General features: G+C 45.5%; 1 protein-coding gene across 1 annotated transcript in view; it reads left to right on the top strand.

Annotated features, from left to right (window-relative positions):
- LOC307239479 (transcription factor IIIB 90 kDa subunit-like) overlaps positions 1-16,396 on the top strand; it is a gene marked incomplete at its 5' end in the record, with an annotated part of 92,429 nt that overhangs the window by 642 nt on the left and 75,391 nt on the right. The window contains 3 exons of the mRNA XM_080012866.1: positions 6,287-6,500; positions 7,985-8,065; positions 14,819-14,992. Coding sequence (XP_079868992.1) covers positions 6,317-6,500; positions 7,985-8,065; positions 14,819-14,992 — 439 coding nt within the window. The remainder of the gene's footprint in view (positions 1-6,286; positions 6,501-7,984; positions 8,066-14,818; positions 14,993-16,396) is intronic.

Raw genomic sequence — 16,396 nt, 5'->3', positions numbered from 1 at the left:
CCACGAGTACACGTCCAGGTTAATGTACAAGTACCACGACAAGTACCACGAGTACACGTCCAGCTGACGTACAAGTACCACGAGTACACGTCCAGCTGAACGTACAAGTACCACGAGTACACGTCCAGCTGGACGTACAAGTACCACGAGTACACGTCCAGGTTAATGTACAAGTACCACGACAAGTACCACGAGTACACGTCCAGCTGACGTACAAGTACCACGAGTACACGTCCAGCTGAACGTACAAGTACCACGAGTACACGTCCAGCTGGACGTACAAGTACCACGAGTACACGTCCAGGTTAATGTACAAGTACCACGACAAGTACCACAAGTACACGTCCAGCTGAACGTACAAGTACCACGAGTACACGTCCAGCTGGACGTACAAGTACCACGAGTACACGTCCAGGTTAATGTACAAGTACCACGACAAGTACCACGAGTACACGTCCAGCTGAACGTACAAGTACCACGAGTACACGTCCAGCTGAACGTACAAGTACCACGGGTACACGTCCAGGTTAATGTACAAGTACCACGACAAGGACCACGAGTACACGTCCAGCTGAACGTACAAGTACCACGAGTACACGTCCAGGTTAATGTACAAGTACCAGGACAAGTATCACGAGTACACGTCCAGCTTAACGTACAAGTATCAGGACAAGTATCACGAGTACACGTCCAGCTTAACGTACAAGTACCAGGACAAGTATCACGAGTACACGTCCAGCTTAACGTACAAGTACCACGAGTACACGTCCAGCTTAACGTACAAGTATCACGAGTACACGTCCAGGTTAATGTACAAGTACCAGCTCGTATCATGAGTACACGTCCAGGTTAATGTACAAGTACCAGCTCATATTCATATGTATAAATACAAGTTAATATTCATATTTATCAATATAATTTAATATTCATGTAAGTTAATATTCACATGTATAAATATAAGTTCATATTTGTATTTCTAACTTGTAAAGTGTGAGGAGATGGCAGTTTGGTGCATTCTGCTCCTACTCACCTGGTGACCAGTGGCACCAGGTGCTGCCACAGCTTCTCAGCTGTGTGAGGTTCAGATGTTTGAGCAGAAATCACTGATTAAATGTCTGTGTTTTACATGAATGTCGAGCACGTTGGGTTGAAATCAGGTACCTGCCATGTTGCTGGACAGAGACCAGGAGCAGTGCGGCAATGGAGCTTGAAATCGGTACTTTCAAGTCAGTCATTAGGAATCTATGATTTAGAATGAATGCTTTGAAATCATTCATTGGGAATCAGTACTTGGAAATCGGCTGTGGTCACCACGGAGCGATCCCCACACTCAAAACATTTCATGGTCCCCATGTGGGGGAAAAAGTCCATAACTTCTGATTTTTGATTCTAAATGGGATGTGAAATGATAGAATGATACATGGATATTCCTGGCTGTTTATGCGCCAATGTCTGGAACTTTAACATGCATCACATCGTGCCATTAAAGGGGCGAACATTTGGGTCTACCTGGGTGTTATGTTTCCATCACTGGCGATTGGAGCTGGAGCCGATATATACCCGTGTCTATTGCAGGGTTTGTACCAGAACTGAAACCCGGGTGTAACCATTCCTAGTAATGACAAATGCCAGATGTTAGCGGGTGTTGCCTGGTTCTTGGTGCAGTGGGAAAGGAGTGTTATCCAGACCAATTTGCAAATGCATATTAGTCTGGAACCTCTGGTCATTTTTGATTTCAAAGGGGTGTTACCAACGGGCGCAAACCAAAATGTCTCAGGACACAATTGGATAGACCTACAACCAATCAGAGCATTGGATAGACCTACAACCAATCAGAGCCAGTGTACATCTTTCAGCTCGAGAAAATCACCGGCTTTCACCATTTACTCCTAAAATGAGCCAATATATCCAAAATATTTTGCAATCCAGTCTTAGTTGAAAGCCCGACACTCGCTGTCAATTTTGAGCTTTTTTCGGCGCTCATGTTGTTATGGGTCATGCATACGTGACGATCAGGTGAAGAAGAGTGACTTGACATCGGAAGGCCCGGCAATGCATGTACCATTAAGTATTAGAAAGAAGAAGAAGAAGAAGAAACAGTCTTTATTAGTCACGCAACACACCACACTACAACACATGCTTGCACACACACACACGCACATGCTTTGGTGGTGGCCGGTGAAATGGATTCTCTGCATTGAACCATCCTGGCTTGTCCTTCCTCCGGGGGCACAGCCAGGAGCAGTGGGCAGCGTACGTGGACGCGCCCGGGGACCAGGTGATAAGTGTCCATCGCTGGTCAGACCATGATGGGTGCATGTTTTTGGTGGGGGTCCTTACTGACGTGAGGTGGAGGAAACCCCATGTGAGCACGGGGAGAACATGCAAACTCCACACAGAAAGGCTCCTGTTTGGGAGATAACCCACCGGAGCACGGTGCCAACAGCGCCCCAGGCGGGAATCGAACCCAGGACCTTGGGGCGCTGTTGGCACCGTGCTCCGGCGGGTATTGCAGAAAAATATAAATTAAATGAATACTACAAATTTAAATATATTATAGGATTGTTGTTCATGTAAACTCCTCGCGGGCTGGATTAAACAACACCACCCATGATGCATTCTAGACGTTGTAACATGCCTCTAAACCATGGGTCGGGAACCTATGGCTCTTTGGATGACGGTATATGGCTCACAGACAGTTTCAAGCTAAAATTAAAAAGTAACAAATAATTATTCTGTGTCATTTTAAAGTAAAACAGGTAAGAGAAATTACAATTTTGAGAATAAAATTCAAAATATAAATGTGGCGGACAAAGGGGCGTAGTCAAGCACCGGCTGCGGACCACAGAAAGGCTCCGGGGGCCTTTTACGCGGGGCCCTGCCCCTCCCGGGTCTCTGCTCAGGCTCCACCTGTGGGAGTCTCTGCCACAGGTGAGGCTTTAGGGAGGGAGGCGGAGTCGTCCTGGCCGTGGTGCGCCCACATGGCCAGAGTTTTATTGTTCATTTCAACATGCGTCAGGCAGGCCACAATTATATATGTCACTGAGGATTATTATAATAATTGTGGATAATTATGATCCTGTTGGGCGCAGGAGGAACGGCGTTCCACTGCTGGGCTGCTTACCAGCCCGTGCACCATCCCCTCTGTAAGACAGAAACATTAGGAAAACTCCCTGCCTCCAGGCGGAGCAATCAGCTCAACACCAGTTGACAGAAATGGCAAAGAACATCAATGTGTATGTGACAAATAATCTCCTGAACTTGAACCTGAAGAGCAGCTGATTCTTAACACTTGGAAGGAGCTTCCGTCACGTAGCACACAACGCAGCGTGGGAGTGTTGCCGTGCCGAGCGTGTTTGGCTCCACATACGCATGTGAGCAGTCTTTGTGGCGTCTGAGAAACATGAAGAGCAGCCTACGCTCAGGTTGTATGCTTTACTTAAAAAAATGCACGCATTAAGTTACATAAAATTTTAATATTATGTCTCACAAGGAAATACATTTAGGAATATTTGGCTTTTATGGCTCTCCCAGCCAAAAAGGTTCCCGACCCCTGCTCTAAGCCATCCTGTTCTCGACGGGCTGCTTCCGTGCGTGTCGCTTTAAATGTAAATGAGCAGCTTGGTCCCCGGTTCTGAGCCAATGAGGTTTGAGCTTTATTTCCGGGTTCTGTTGTATTTAGTCCGTAAACGTTCAGTGATCTCACTTTATCAGCGTTCCTTTTTAATAACATTTTTTTTTTTTCAGAAGGAAACACCCAGCAGAATTATTTTTTAATTACTTACATTTCCATCATCCGCAATTTCTTCACAGTTTGTATTAATTCCTCTTTAATTTAATCGATTTGTGCTGGTTTCTGCAGCCAACAGTGCAGTTCCCATTAGGGATGTAACAGTATGAAATTTCACAGCACAGCATCTACCAAAATACTGCTGTATACGGTATTTCACAGTATTAATTTTCCTCCTTCGTTTTTATGTATATTCAATTCATAAAAACGTTATATTAAAAAAAAAAACACTCGGTAAAGTCTCTGACGTGCAGCACAGGGAGGCGCTTGCCGGGACTCTGAGATTCACAGGAGAGGCCAAATAAGCGACGTATAGATCAAACCCTGACTTATCTGCCAAATTGAAGATGGCAACTTTAATTCACCTCATGTTGCCGCCGCACGGTAGCAGACGGTCAAGTGCTGTAACGATCCATCCAATGAGTCACCCAAGCGTCACGTTCCGCCATGTTTGTTTACACTCGCTCCCATGCTCGTGGAAGGAACGTAAAGCACTGTGTCGGCACGGTGTTACAGGGGAAGGCTTACGGTTCAGAACCCTGGTGCTTGATCCGGCGGTGAACCTCACAGGGATGTACACGAGCAGTGAAAAAGTGATTGGTAACAGGTCCCCTATTAGTGCAGTGGATTCTTCTTCTTTTAGAGAAAAGAAACTGTCCACTTGGTTTAATACCGTCGTGATAGCGGCTACAGCAGACCATGTCAGTTCTGCGGCAGCCATCTTGGTGAGGTGGCTCAAAGGCTCTCCTCTGCATCATCACAGTATCAACCCCGCCCCGTATTAGATAAACGGTTGTGATTGGCCCGACCCGAAAACAGGTTTTCGGGTCGGGCCCATTCCCTTTCAAACAGGTTCGGAAACCTGTTTGAATGGGAGGATGGCTAGAGGTATTCTGCACAGCAAATGGAAGACAAGTTGCAGGTTCTGGTTCCCAGAGAATACAATCTCTTTATAAGTAAAAAAAACAAAAAAACTGCCCAAAGAAATCATAATAATAATATCAACTATTTTGCAGTAAAATCGAAATTCCAATGATCTTGGGAACCAGAAAAGCTGAAGCTATCAAACCAAATCAGTTTGGGAAGTTAAAACTTAAGGGGACGTCAACCATTATTTTGTGCAAATTTTTCAATTACACTTTCATGAAGCCAGAAGTTGGTTTCGGGCGTTCGCCCAAACCTATTTTACAAATAAGCACTGAAGTAATAACAAATAGAAATAAATTGGCAATATACAAAAAAAAAAATTGTGAATAAACCTAAAATAAACAAGAAAAAAATTGGGATATTACGCATTGGTATGTTTTGATCCCTTGATACCTTGCAATAACACACACACACACACACACACACACACGCTCTCTAAGGGAGTATTCCATCGTTGCCATGGATACGGTGGCGTGACGATGTCACAGCAGTGCAGATTTCTAAAGTTTCATTTTCCGTTCCTGCTCCTTTCATTCAGTTTGAGAGGCGTGAAAGTAGGAAACATCAAGTCTTCATATTGATGGTGTTGAGGATGCAGCTGAACATGTTGTGCTCGCCGCTCCTCCGTCTGCAGGTACTTTCCAGAGAATCTGGAAGCCGCTGTGATTCAATTCAACTTTATTTGGAGAGTCCAGTGTTGATGCTCAACTCCGTACAAATTGATTCAATGTAAATTGTTGGCATCCCATAATAAAAATGATTATTAAAAAACGTAGCTCGATAATAAAAGTAAAAGTTGTGATGGCTCTTTTGTTGTTTTGATTTATATATCGACTAAAGAAAAACAGTTTATATGTTTATTCCCACGTGGAAGTAAGGAGAAACACTCGGTGAGAGGAGGTGTTACACTGAGTAACGCAGATTTAGTTTGGTGCTGAAATATGGGTCCGATTAAACGTTATTGGATTTTTAAAGGTGAATATCTAATCTCCAATGTGAAACTAACTTCTCTGTGGTCATAGTCAGAAAAAAATGTTGATACATAACGAGAATTGAAGAATAATAAATGAATGAAGATTTAGAATAGTGAGATGTGTGTTTCAAGGCAAGTTTATTTATACAGCACATTTCAACAAGGCAATTCAATGTGCTTCACATTAAACATCAAAGGCATTAAGAGAAAGTGCGAAGAAACACATTATAAAAGGACATCGAATGCATAAAGTAGAAAAAATAAATTACGTAGAATGCATAAAGTTAAAAAGAATTCATAGAATGCATCAAGTTAAAAAATAAAATACATAGAATGCATAAAGTAGAAAAATAGAATACATAGGAGTTACAGTGCAGTGCAAGAAATGAATTATTTTGCCTTTTCCCCGAACAGTGTTTTACATTCTCAAGGTGACGTTCCAGCCCCGGGGAACCGGTCTGGAGATCTTTTTCTTGTATCTTATTATTTTCTTTGTAAAATATTTCACCAGCAAATTCAGTCCAATGCAGAAAAGTACGATTTTATTGAATATGTGGTATGGTTGCATAACTTCCAAACATTGATATGACCTCCAGGCCCTGCGCTGCTGGGCTCCAGGCCCCAGGATGAGCTCAAGGACCTGCAGGACGTGCGGCGGCACAGACATCGATGTGGATGCGTCGCGGGGCAATGCCGTGTGCATGGGCTGCGGCGCCGTCCTGGAGGACAACATCATTGTGTCCGAGGTGGAGTTCGTGGAATCGGGCGGAGGAGGCTCGCACGCCGTGGGACAGTTCGTCTCCGGGGACGGTGAGAGGACCGTCGCGGTCACTACAGTCTGCTGTCAAATGCATCACATTCCATGATCGTATGTTTTCATCCAAATCTGAGGGGAATTCTCAGCCAGTGTTAGAAATGTCCCAGTTTTTTTTTATAATCACATATTTAAATATGTGCATGAACTTTCGAACTGGATTTCTTGTGTTCCAATATTCAATGTAAATATATAAATAGATACTGGATTTCTCCCCGAAGATAAATAAAGTTTTCCGTTCCGTCTCTTATCCTAAATGGCGCTTCTTCTAAAAGACGTAAAAAATAATTAAATTCAGAATCCCAATCGTCTGAGAAATTGGGCTGTTTGGTTCACTGCAGAACCGCACGTTTCCTCCATATTAAGGATTTAAAGTCACCATCTGCGGATGAAGTGTTTCCAGTTGCGGTCGTAGAAATGCAGTTTTCCAAACCAGTGGTTCTCAGCTGGACTCTGCATCCGTCCGTAGTCATCACGTCACAGGTACAACGCACGCTGTCTGCGGCCATGCTGCAACCTGTTGGTTTTGCTGCAAAAGGAAACGGATTGAATAAAACTCTGGACGTTGATTTGATTTCCTCTGGATGTCACTGATGGAAACAGGATCCGGGAGGAAAATAAATCTGCTTTCCTCTTGTTATTCATATTGAACCATGCGTTTCTGGTGTGGACTCTTTAAAAGGCGTTTTGTGGTGGTTTTGTGCGCTCCTGCTTCCTGCAACGCTGTGAGAGCGTCTGGCTCAGGTCCTGGGACTCTCCGAGCCTCCAGTCGCTTCTCACGCTTTTACCTCCTGATGAGCTCAGAACCTTCGGCCCCAAGCGCCTCCGCTCCTGCTCCATGTGCACAGGACGTTTCGTTACAATAGGACACTTTGGCAAGAGAACATACCACATTCGTCAATATTTGATGAATTGATTACGTTGATATTGCAGCTAGTGAGGGAACTAATAAGGGAATGACTAAATTATGTCGAGTCATGATAGAAGTTTGTGCTGTCGATATGTTTACTCATGAGAGCTGATGAGAGCATTTTTCTCCAGCTGGTGGCAACACCTGCGCCTGGCCACTGGAGGGTGCCAGGCTGCACGAGCATCCGCTGGCTCTTGCTAGAAGAGCCAGGAGAGCATACCGAGTTTAAACCCGATGGTTGGACGACCAATCAATCATTTCTCGCTCCGTCCTTACTGCAGCCAAAAACCTAACGAATTCAATAGAAATGGATTTCTGATTCAACTTTTGGCCCTAAACCACTGAGCTGCAGTGTTCTTGGTCTGGTTTTCTTGAAGGACTTTATAACCTGAATTATATTAAATGGACAAACCCATTTTTCAATTCAAAATCATCAGTCCCAAATTGGAAAACAGTTTGGAACAGTTGAATGGATCCTCATTGGCAAAAGAGTAAAGCATCAATCTGATCATCGCTAGTCCCACTGTGACTGACAGCTTCCTCCTCTTCCTCCTCTTCCTCCTCCTGCAGCTTCAGGAACTAACCCAAACTTTGGAGAAGGATATTACACGGGAGTGGGGAAGGAATCCAGAGCCCAAACGTTGGCAAACGGTGAGTCCCCAGCAGGGGGCGGTGCAGGCCTCCAGGACACAGGGCGAGGGGGAGGGAGCGTCAGACTCTTAAACCCAGAACCTTGTTGTGTCGTGTTGCCGCTGAAGAAGGAGAGGCTCGGGGGTGAAACATCGACCCGTTTGATTCAGTCATTTCCAGCACTGGACTAAGTCCAAGCCATTAGTCGACTAATTGTCACACGTTTATTCATTGAATTATTTATATATATGTTTTTGGGGGCTTCAGAAAATGGTTTTAGTTCCAGGGCTGAGAAAGAATGTTATAACTCTGTACTATAACCCATTACATTACAGATAAATATTCAACCTTCTAACTCCTCCTTTTAAAATTAACTTTGATTCGCAAGCGCTGTGGGTGCGAGACGAGCCGCCTGTCAGGAACATTGTTGTTATTCTGAATGTGTCTTGCACTCTGCATGAGACGGAACGTTTTGTTTGTTTATCAGTGACACCATCGCAATGACTTAAAACCAGCCTTTGAAATATAAACTTCATTTACAAGCGCTGTGCGGTGTGCACGCATGAGGCCGGCCGCCTGTTAATCACCTGCAAAAGCTGTAATTATTCTTCTGAATGTGTGGAAACAACCAGCAAGGGGGCTCAACCTTTATTTTTGTTGAAATTAGTTTCAAAGTAAAAGCGCTCGAGCGTCCCCTACACGGCTCCAGCCACGTAGCCGACGTTTTAAGGTTCATTTTGACAGGACGCAGCTGCTGAATGGAGATTTATTTATTTTTTCCTGCGACCAATAAAAAACTTGGTCGACTTAGACTCTTCTCGTCGACTTACGTTGGCTCGACTATTTTGGGAGCAGCCCTCATCACGAATTAAATTGATCGGCACGCTCCACATTGGGTTTCTCCACGTACTGGAAATAAGAGCATGAAATGGGGAGAATCGTGAAGTCAGAACAGCTTCCATTGACTTTCTGTTTCTGATGCGGCTTTTTTTTTTTATGCTTAAATTGTGGATGAATATTGATATGAATGCAGGAGGTTGTTTGCGGTGGAACAGACCGCTCCACTTTCTGAAACCTATAAAGCTTTAAACTTGATACTATATTTTCAGTGTGTGTCGTTAAAGAGACTGTTGTCAATCAGCGGAACTTCTGTCTGTTCAACAGAAGAGAAGGAAATGAGAGGGATAAAAAGAGATGAGGGAGGGGGAGGGAGTCATTTACACAAAGGAAATACAAGAAAGACAGATGGGTGAGAGAGAGAGAGAAGAGAGATAAGGCAAAGATAAAGAGAAGAAAGAAGGGAACAGTGAGAGGGAGAGTAAAAGATGGAGGAAGTGAGTGGAGCCGTACGGACTCAATCTGCAGCAGACGCCGACTAAAAAGACTCTACTGAGGCATGTGGACAGGTGGAGAGAGGGTGGAGGGAGGGAGGGGGGGGAGGGAGGGAGGGAGGGAGAGGGAGGGAGAGAGAGCTGTGTGTTTCCATCTCTCAGCATTGTGATGAACTTCAGTGAGTTGTTCTGTCTGTCTGCTCAACCTGTCTCACACACACAGCTGGCTCATCATAATAAACTCGTGAAGCATCTTTTCAACGCAGAGTTTATACAAAGTGTCGTGCAGCATAAAAGATGATCAAAGTGGAGGCGGTAAATAAAATACTCTAAATGGGGAATAGTAAAGTAAAAGTAAACATTAAAAGACGAGATAGAAAACACTTGTAAAACCTAAACCCAGCGTCGGAGGGAGAGAGAGAACCTTGTAAAATAAATAAAGGACAGAATCAAAATAAATGAAAAGTTGACAGAAAAGCAAAACAGGACCGTGTGCTCATCGCAGGGGAACAGGGAATGTGGGAAACCCAAGCTCCAGGAGCCGGCCCCCTGAAATCTACCTGGTAGACCCAAAAGCCCAGAAATATTAAAACAATTAATTGAAGAATTTAAATTTAGCATTTGCATTATAGACAAATTATATGAATTCGCTGACTGATGGGCAGCCGGCCGAGTATTATTGGCTGATAAAGCCTCCAAATAGCTGATTTTTTAAAACGAGTATCTTTATTGACGGAGTACCTCCATCGTTATACAACTTCGTTCCCCAACTTGACTTTTCTTTTCTTTTGAGTGATTGTCACCGGTTGACACAGTTGGGTTGCCAGTGTGGCTCAGGGTAGATTGAGAGGCTGCTCCTGGGAGCCCGAGTGCCCTTGAGCAAGACGGCGAACCCCCAAAGGGCCCCCGATGGGCTGGTGGGAGCCTGGCACGGCCGCCCCCGCCGATCGCAGGGGCCAATCTTGCAAAGCCTCTTTGTGTCCCCCGGCGCAATACTAAATGCAGTCCATCCCGTCCGCTTACTGGTTCTACAGGGTTGCAGTTCTGCAATGTTTCTTGCTGCGTTGTCTATGTGTGTAATACGCATGACCGCCCTTGTTGCCCTCGTGTGCCTGACGCGAGCCTGCGTGGAGTGTACATGACCCTGACATTCAGCTGAAGGCCTCTCCAAAGCCGGTTGGTTGTAGCGTCCCGCCCGGCAGGAAATGTGCCCGTTGGGGTGCCGACGGACCCGGGTGGAGGTCCCGGTCGAGGTGGATTCTAATGACACCCCGAGCCGCCAAACACTCATCCTGGCCGGGTTGGGCCCCGATGGGCGGCGCAGACCCCGAGGAACTGTTCACCTCGTTAACGGTTTCAGGCCCTGTTGGAGTCTCTCTTCAAAGATCTTTTCAACCTTCCCGGGCGGTGCACCGTCACCGTCTGTGGGAGTCCCGCACTTGATTCTGAGGACGGTGGACATGGAGTGACAGACTTCCCGGAACTGGCCGCTAGACGTCTGTGGCGGGGAGGATCCATGCCGTGCTGGCATGACACATCCTCCACTCCAGACTCAACCAGATGTTAATGTACATGCTCATTGGCACAGCTCAGGGGAGAACTATGTGGGAGCTGGAACCCGGTCCGACGTCAGTCTGGTCTGCCTAGATGACACCTCAGGAAAGTAGAACGGCAGAAGGAATGTGAGAGCCAGACACCTGGAGCTCTTCCTGGTTCAAAGGCGCTCCGAGTGGGAGATATGACATCAGAGGGCTGTTTGAGATGCCGACACATGAAGAAGAACCGTTAAACCCAGTGAGAGCTCACTCCAATACTGTCATCGTGTGAAGTGTATCCTGTTTATGCTTGTTAAAAGGCATTAAACATGGTCATTCATGGCCCGTTCCAGGCGGTGTCAGTATTACATGACTCGGCGCGTCAGTCATTTCGGGAATGGTTTTGGGCTCGTTGTGGATTTACTGGAGTAGGTGTGTTTTTCAAAGACAAGCACAGATGTGTTTGTTGCTATGACGTCGATACAACATGCGAGTCGTTTCTTCCGTTGCATATGAGGTGTTTCAGGAATCGATGCCGTTGCCAAAAATATTCTCCAGGTGCCGGGCCCTCAAGGAAAGGACACCACAATCAAATGTCTGCTGCGTAATTGTCCAAAACACCATTCGTTTCATTCTAGACGACCTTTAAAACGATGGTAGGACCTCTGAGTTTGAGACTCAGCAGGTTTTTCTGGCTGGAATAATGACTTTGATTGTCGGGGGAAGTCACCGACAGGGCGGTTCCTGACAGGATGAAGACACCGAACTCTTCATCTGGAAGAGTAAGGAGGACAGCGCCGCCCCGTCTGACACTACTGCTGTCGGTAAAAGGCTCGTGACAGTAGTAATTAGTAGGTGACATATTCCAAATCTGACGTTTCAATTTAAAGGCCGGCGTTAATTGTGCAAAGCCCAAACTATTTGAAGTTTGGTCACCGTGATTGAACTAGAGGGGAAGCGTCTCCAGGGGAAGCGTCCATGTTGGTGCCTTAACTACTACACGCTACTTCACTAGGAAATGAGTGATTCAGCGCTGCGTCTAGTCTTACATTATGAGTAAGAACCATCATGGACTATAAAAATACAAAAAATGTGAACCTGTGAGAGCAGCGGGCACCAGTGATGGAGTTCAGAGAGATCTAATCACACGCTCAGTGGATGGTGAGCTATTCCACAGCCGTAATAACGTCCCGAGGACAGAAAACACCAGGTGCCACGGACAAATCACCTGGCCGCCCATGCCCCTCTCACATCTGCTGCTGAGGAACATGTCGACAAGGTGTTGAACTTGTCTCCGGTCCAGAAGTCTGGGTGACCTTGTTGAAGCTGTGAAGGGTCAACTGGTTTTCCGTTTGACCTGCAGCCTTCCACTCACGTCCCTCTGTCCTCTGTAACATTTTCGTTTGGAGGAACCTGATGGCGGCAAAGGAAAGGTCATTCCAGGAGCTTGTTGTCGGTGAACTCTGCTTTGCTTCACGGTGCTTCAGGTGACCCTGGTCTGACCTTTATTCTGTCGTCTCCTCTCTCCTTCTGCTGCTTCCCCAGGCAGAAGTGTCTTGAAATTGAAACACGTTTTACCTTGTTAGCGTCCCAATTAGAGCTGTTTTTCCACCTGCGGCACAGATGGACTGTTCTACTTATTTTCTGGGACAAACGCTAAACAAAATTCTACTTATTGCATTTGAGGCCACAGTGACTGTACCATCCCAAGGTTTAACGCACAACGGGTTCATTTTAATGACCATCTCCGCAATATTTTGAGCTTGTTAAAACCGTAGCGGGCAAAAAGTGATGGTCGTACAGGACGGCATCTGCCCTCACCCAGAAATAAAAGCGCTTCTTCACGCTCGTTCCGTGACCAAGCGCCTGCAGCCTATTAACGACTCATCGATTGATCAGGTCGGGAATCAGGGTTTCCAGGTGATTTCCGAGGCTAAAACCCTCTTGGGTTCGCCCTCACGCTGTGTCGCGCACGCGGCGTTTGTTTGGAACCCAGGATGAGGCGGCACGAAGGTACAGTATATTTATCATTTTTGCAAGCTGAAAGCTGACGAACGCTCACAGTGTGGTAAACATTTACCAACCACACCGACATAAGCTGTATTACATCTATAATAATCTATAGAGAACATCATTTAACTGGCCACATTGAGATTGAATCGATTTCAAGAGCGTCCTGGCCCAGAAAAGCTGCGCACAAAGTAAACACAGAGACAATACAACAGCAGAAGACCCACAACGTAAAAACGATAATGAATAGGGAAGAAGTACAAGGAGTAAATGTGCAGATAAAATATACAGAATAAATAAACAGCCGAATGGATGAGCGTCAACTCCACACTACTTTGAGAAATCCACTTTGCTGTTGGTACGTTGTGGGTGTACAGGAGCCCTCGGACACACATCGTAGCGCAGGGGGACATGGAACATGGAACCATCTTTATCTCATTAGGAGTCCAAGCTTCCGCCTGGTCAGGGTAGAGTCATAACAGCTCCTCCAGTGGTGGAGGTGGTGGTGGAGGGAGGTTCTGCCAGTCACGCAAACGTTGAAATGGCCTCGCTTTGGGTTCAAATGAGATCAAACGCGTCAGTGCAGTGGCAGCGGTTTAATGACGTCAGCTCCACCCTGACTCCCAGACCTTTGATTTCATTTACTAGAGGAGAAACATCTGGTGTGTGTGTGTGTGTGTGTGTGTGTGTGTGTGTGTGTGTGTGTGTGTGTGTGTGTGATGTCATCGTTCAATATAGAGGCGGTGCTGACCTCTCCTCACACCTGCAGTCAAGCTGGTGCTTCTCCACCCTCTGTCTTTAGTGTCATCTCTGCTCAACAGCTTGGACCGCTGTGTCCTCATGTGAAGGAGCCTTGTTTGTGCACGAGATGTGGTCGTTCTTAATTAACGTGCGTGTCTCCCGTGGAAAAGACAAATGGATGTGTCCACTCACTGATGCCTTGGGTGTTTGGTGATATCTGCCCTGATTCTCAACCTTGATCAACGTTTTGATCGATTGAATCAGATTTCGTCTCTGGGATCCAATCCGAGCAGATTTGTATTGTTCTCAAGGTTTTATTCTATTTCTTTGCAAGTTGTTTTTCTGGGAGTTTTTTGCGGCCTGGTGTAGGTTAAAGGATAAATTGGCTGTTTTTCAATCCGGCCTCATCAAAATGTCGTCAGTCATCATTTATTCCTGTTGGTAGCGCAGCCTGCCCAAGGCTTTGGGACTGAGAAACCTCGCACTGCTGCAGCTGCTCACTGTGTTTACATGCAGAGAACGATTCAGGATAAAACAATTATATTGATTCTCCTTAAAAAAATAATAAAAAGTCACGGTACATCCTGAGCATAACACTGGCTACAGCAGGTCGCCAGTGGGATTCAAGATTCGAGAGGTTTATTTGTCACATACGTTCATATATATAAACAGTGAAATGTCTTAGCAACGCACCCGGAGGTTATGCACAATAGTTACTAAACCGAACAGCAACGAGACTTCCTGTTTCCAGTCTCTTACGTTAACACGGATGTAGCCGAAGAGTCAATTAAAACCCCGAAGATGATGATGATGATGATGATGAAGCTGTTTGCCACCATTTCTTCTCTAAAGACTCTGTAGAATGGGAGCTTCCCATGTCGGGGGAAAAAAGGGTTTTTATTTCTCGCCCCGTTGACCTGCATTGAAGCGTGGTGAGAAGCTGCAGGAGAGCGCTACGTTTCTCACCTGTCAAGCCTTCAGCAAGTTGTGGACGAACAGTTGTAAATAATGAGTTTGAGACCTGGATGGAAAAATAGGGAACACGTCCTTTAAGACCTGTGGGAAACCGTTGATTTTCTACGTGAATTATGAAGCGACTGTACTGTGATTAAGGTGTGTGTGTGTGTGTGTGTGTGTGTGTGTGTGTGTGCGCGCAGCCAAGCGTAACATCAGCACGATGGGTCACCAGCTGCAGATGAACCAGCACTGCCTGGACACGGCGTTCAACTTCTACAAGATGGCGCTGAACAAGCACATGACCCGCGGCCGCCGCTCGTCCCACGTCATCGCCGCCTGCCTCTACCTGGTCTGCCGCACCGAGGGCACGCCCCGTATCCTCGCTGCTGGTGGGAGAAGTATTTTGAGGAGCGAGAAAGGAGACTGGACCAGGTCCTCAATATTTGTCCAAGCTTTTGGCCTTTTTTGACGTTGGTATCATGACATTTACCGGTTACGGCTAATAGATCCATCAATAGGCAAATGTCACCTTTCCCTCACAATGCATTGTGGGATACTTCAGCAGATACTGCATCCACCCTGGTGCTTACCACACACTACTTGATGGTTTTGGCCGTACTAAACCTTACCTTGATGTACTAAGTGGTCGGCCGGTGTGCGTTCCCTTTAGCGCTCGATGGACGGACAAACGCATTTGGTTGTTTATTCCGTAAATAAGAATATGCATTCGTGCGACTCAGGGAGCCGATGTGGTGTTTTATCAGTGCCAGTGTTGGTTTTGTGGGCAGTAATGCAAGACATCTTCATTCATCTTCTCCTTCAGTCCATGTTTGAGGAGACACGGAAATACAGACAACTATACAAATGAAAATCAAACTCCAGACATGCACGTGAACACTGTGAAGCTGTTGAAGAGCTCCGTGCAAATTGAAAGTGTTTACTTTCTTTATTCAAACTGATTAAAGTACTAGATATGTATAAATATTAAGATTGATAAGATTGTTGTGTGTAATATATAACCCACTGAGAACAAGATCTCATTTGCAAGAGACCTGAGTTACAAGAAAATACAGTATGTGAACAGAAAATATGTTTCAAGAGAAATTAAATCATACAACTAACAAATCATTTGAACATTAAAGTTTGTAACAAAATAATGGAAAACGGGTGGAAGGTGTTGTCGTAGTACTCTGAATACACAATACCACAGTCAAAACTAGACTTATTGTTTGTTTTTGTTTTGAAGTTGGGGATGTTTTAGCGCTGCATGCTCCGCCTGCTCCGCCCTTCTTCCCTCGCTGTGTTTACAAAGAATTGGTGCAGTGAGTCTGTCTCCGCAGGCGACATGTAAACAGAGACGCCAATTTAAAGAAATTTCCTTAATTGATCGTTGTTAACCTCAACAAACAATCGTAGATTAATTGATGACATAAAAGCGGATGACATCACCGGGGCGTGGCACGTGGCGCGTGGGGAACTATGCGATTTTGTGACGAGGTGCGTTTCTCCTCATTTAATTTCATTAAATTTTATTTAAAAATCAAGAAGTTCGAGTGAAGACTCGCTAAGCTGGTTCGTGCGTACAGGAATATTTACAACCTGTCTTTGCGCTAGTTAAATATTTTAACTTTTTGACGTCCTCCGCCACGAAATGAGCCGGATGTTACATAGCAGATCAAGTCTGGTGCAGATATGGACAATGAGAGGCTAATAAAATGCCTAAAGATTACTAAAATGAACAAATTATAGCTGCAGGCAGGAGTACACAAGCTCCATCA

The sequence above is a fragment of the Zeus faber genome, assembly GCF_960531495.2.
Source record: "Zeus faber genome assembly, chromosome: 13".
Lineage (NCBI taxonomy): Eukaryota > Metazoa > Chordata > Actinopteri > Zeiformes > Zeidae > Zeus > Zeus faber.
The sequence above is the reverse complement of the archived record's forward strand: the minus strand, read 5'-3'. Positions and strand labels throughout refer to the sequence as shown.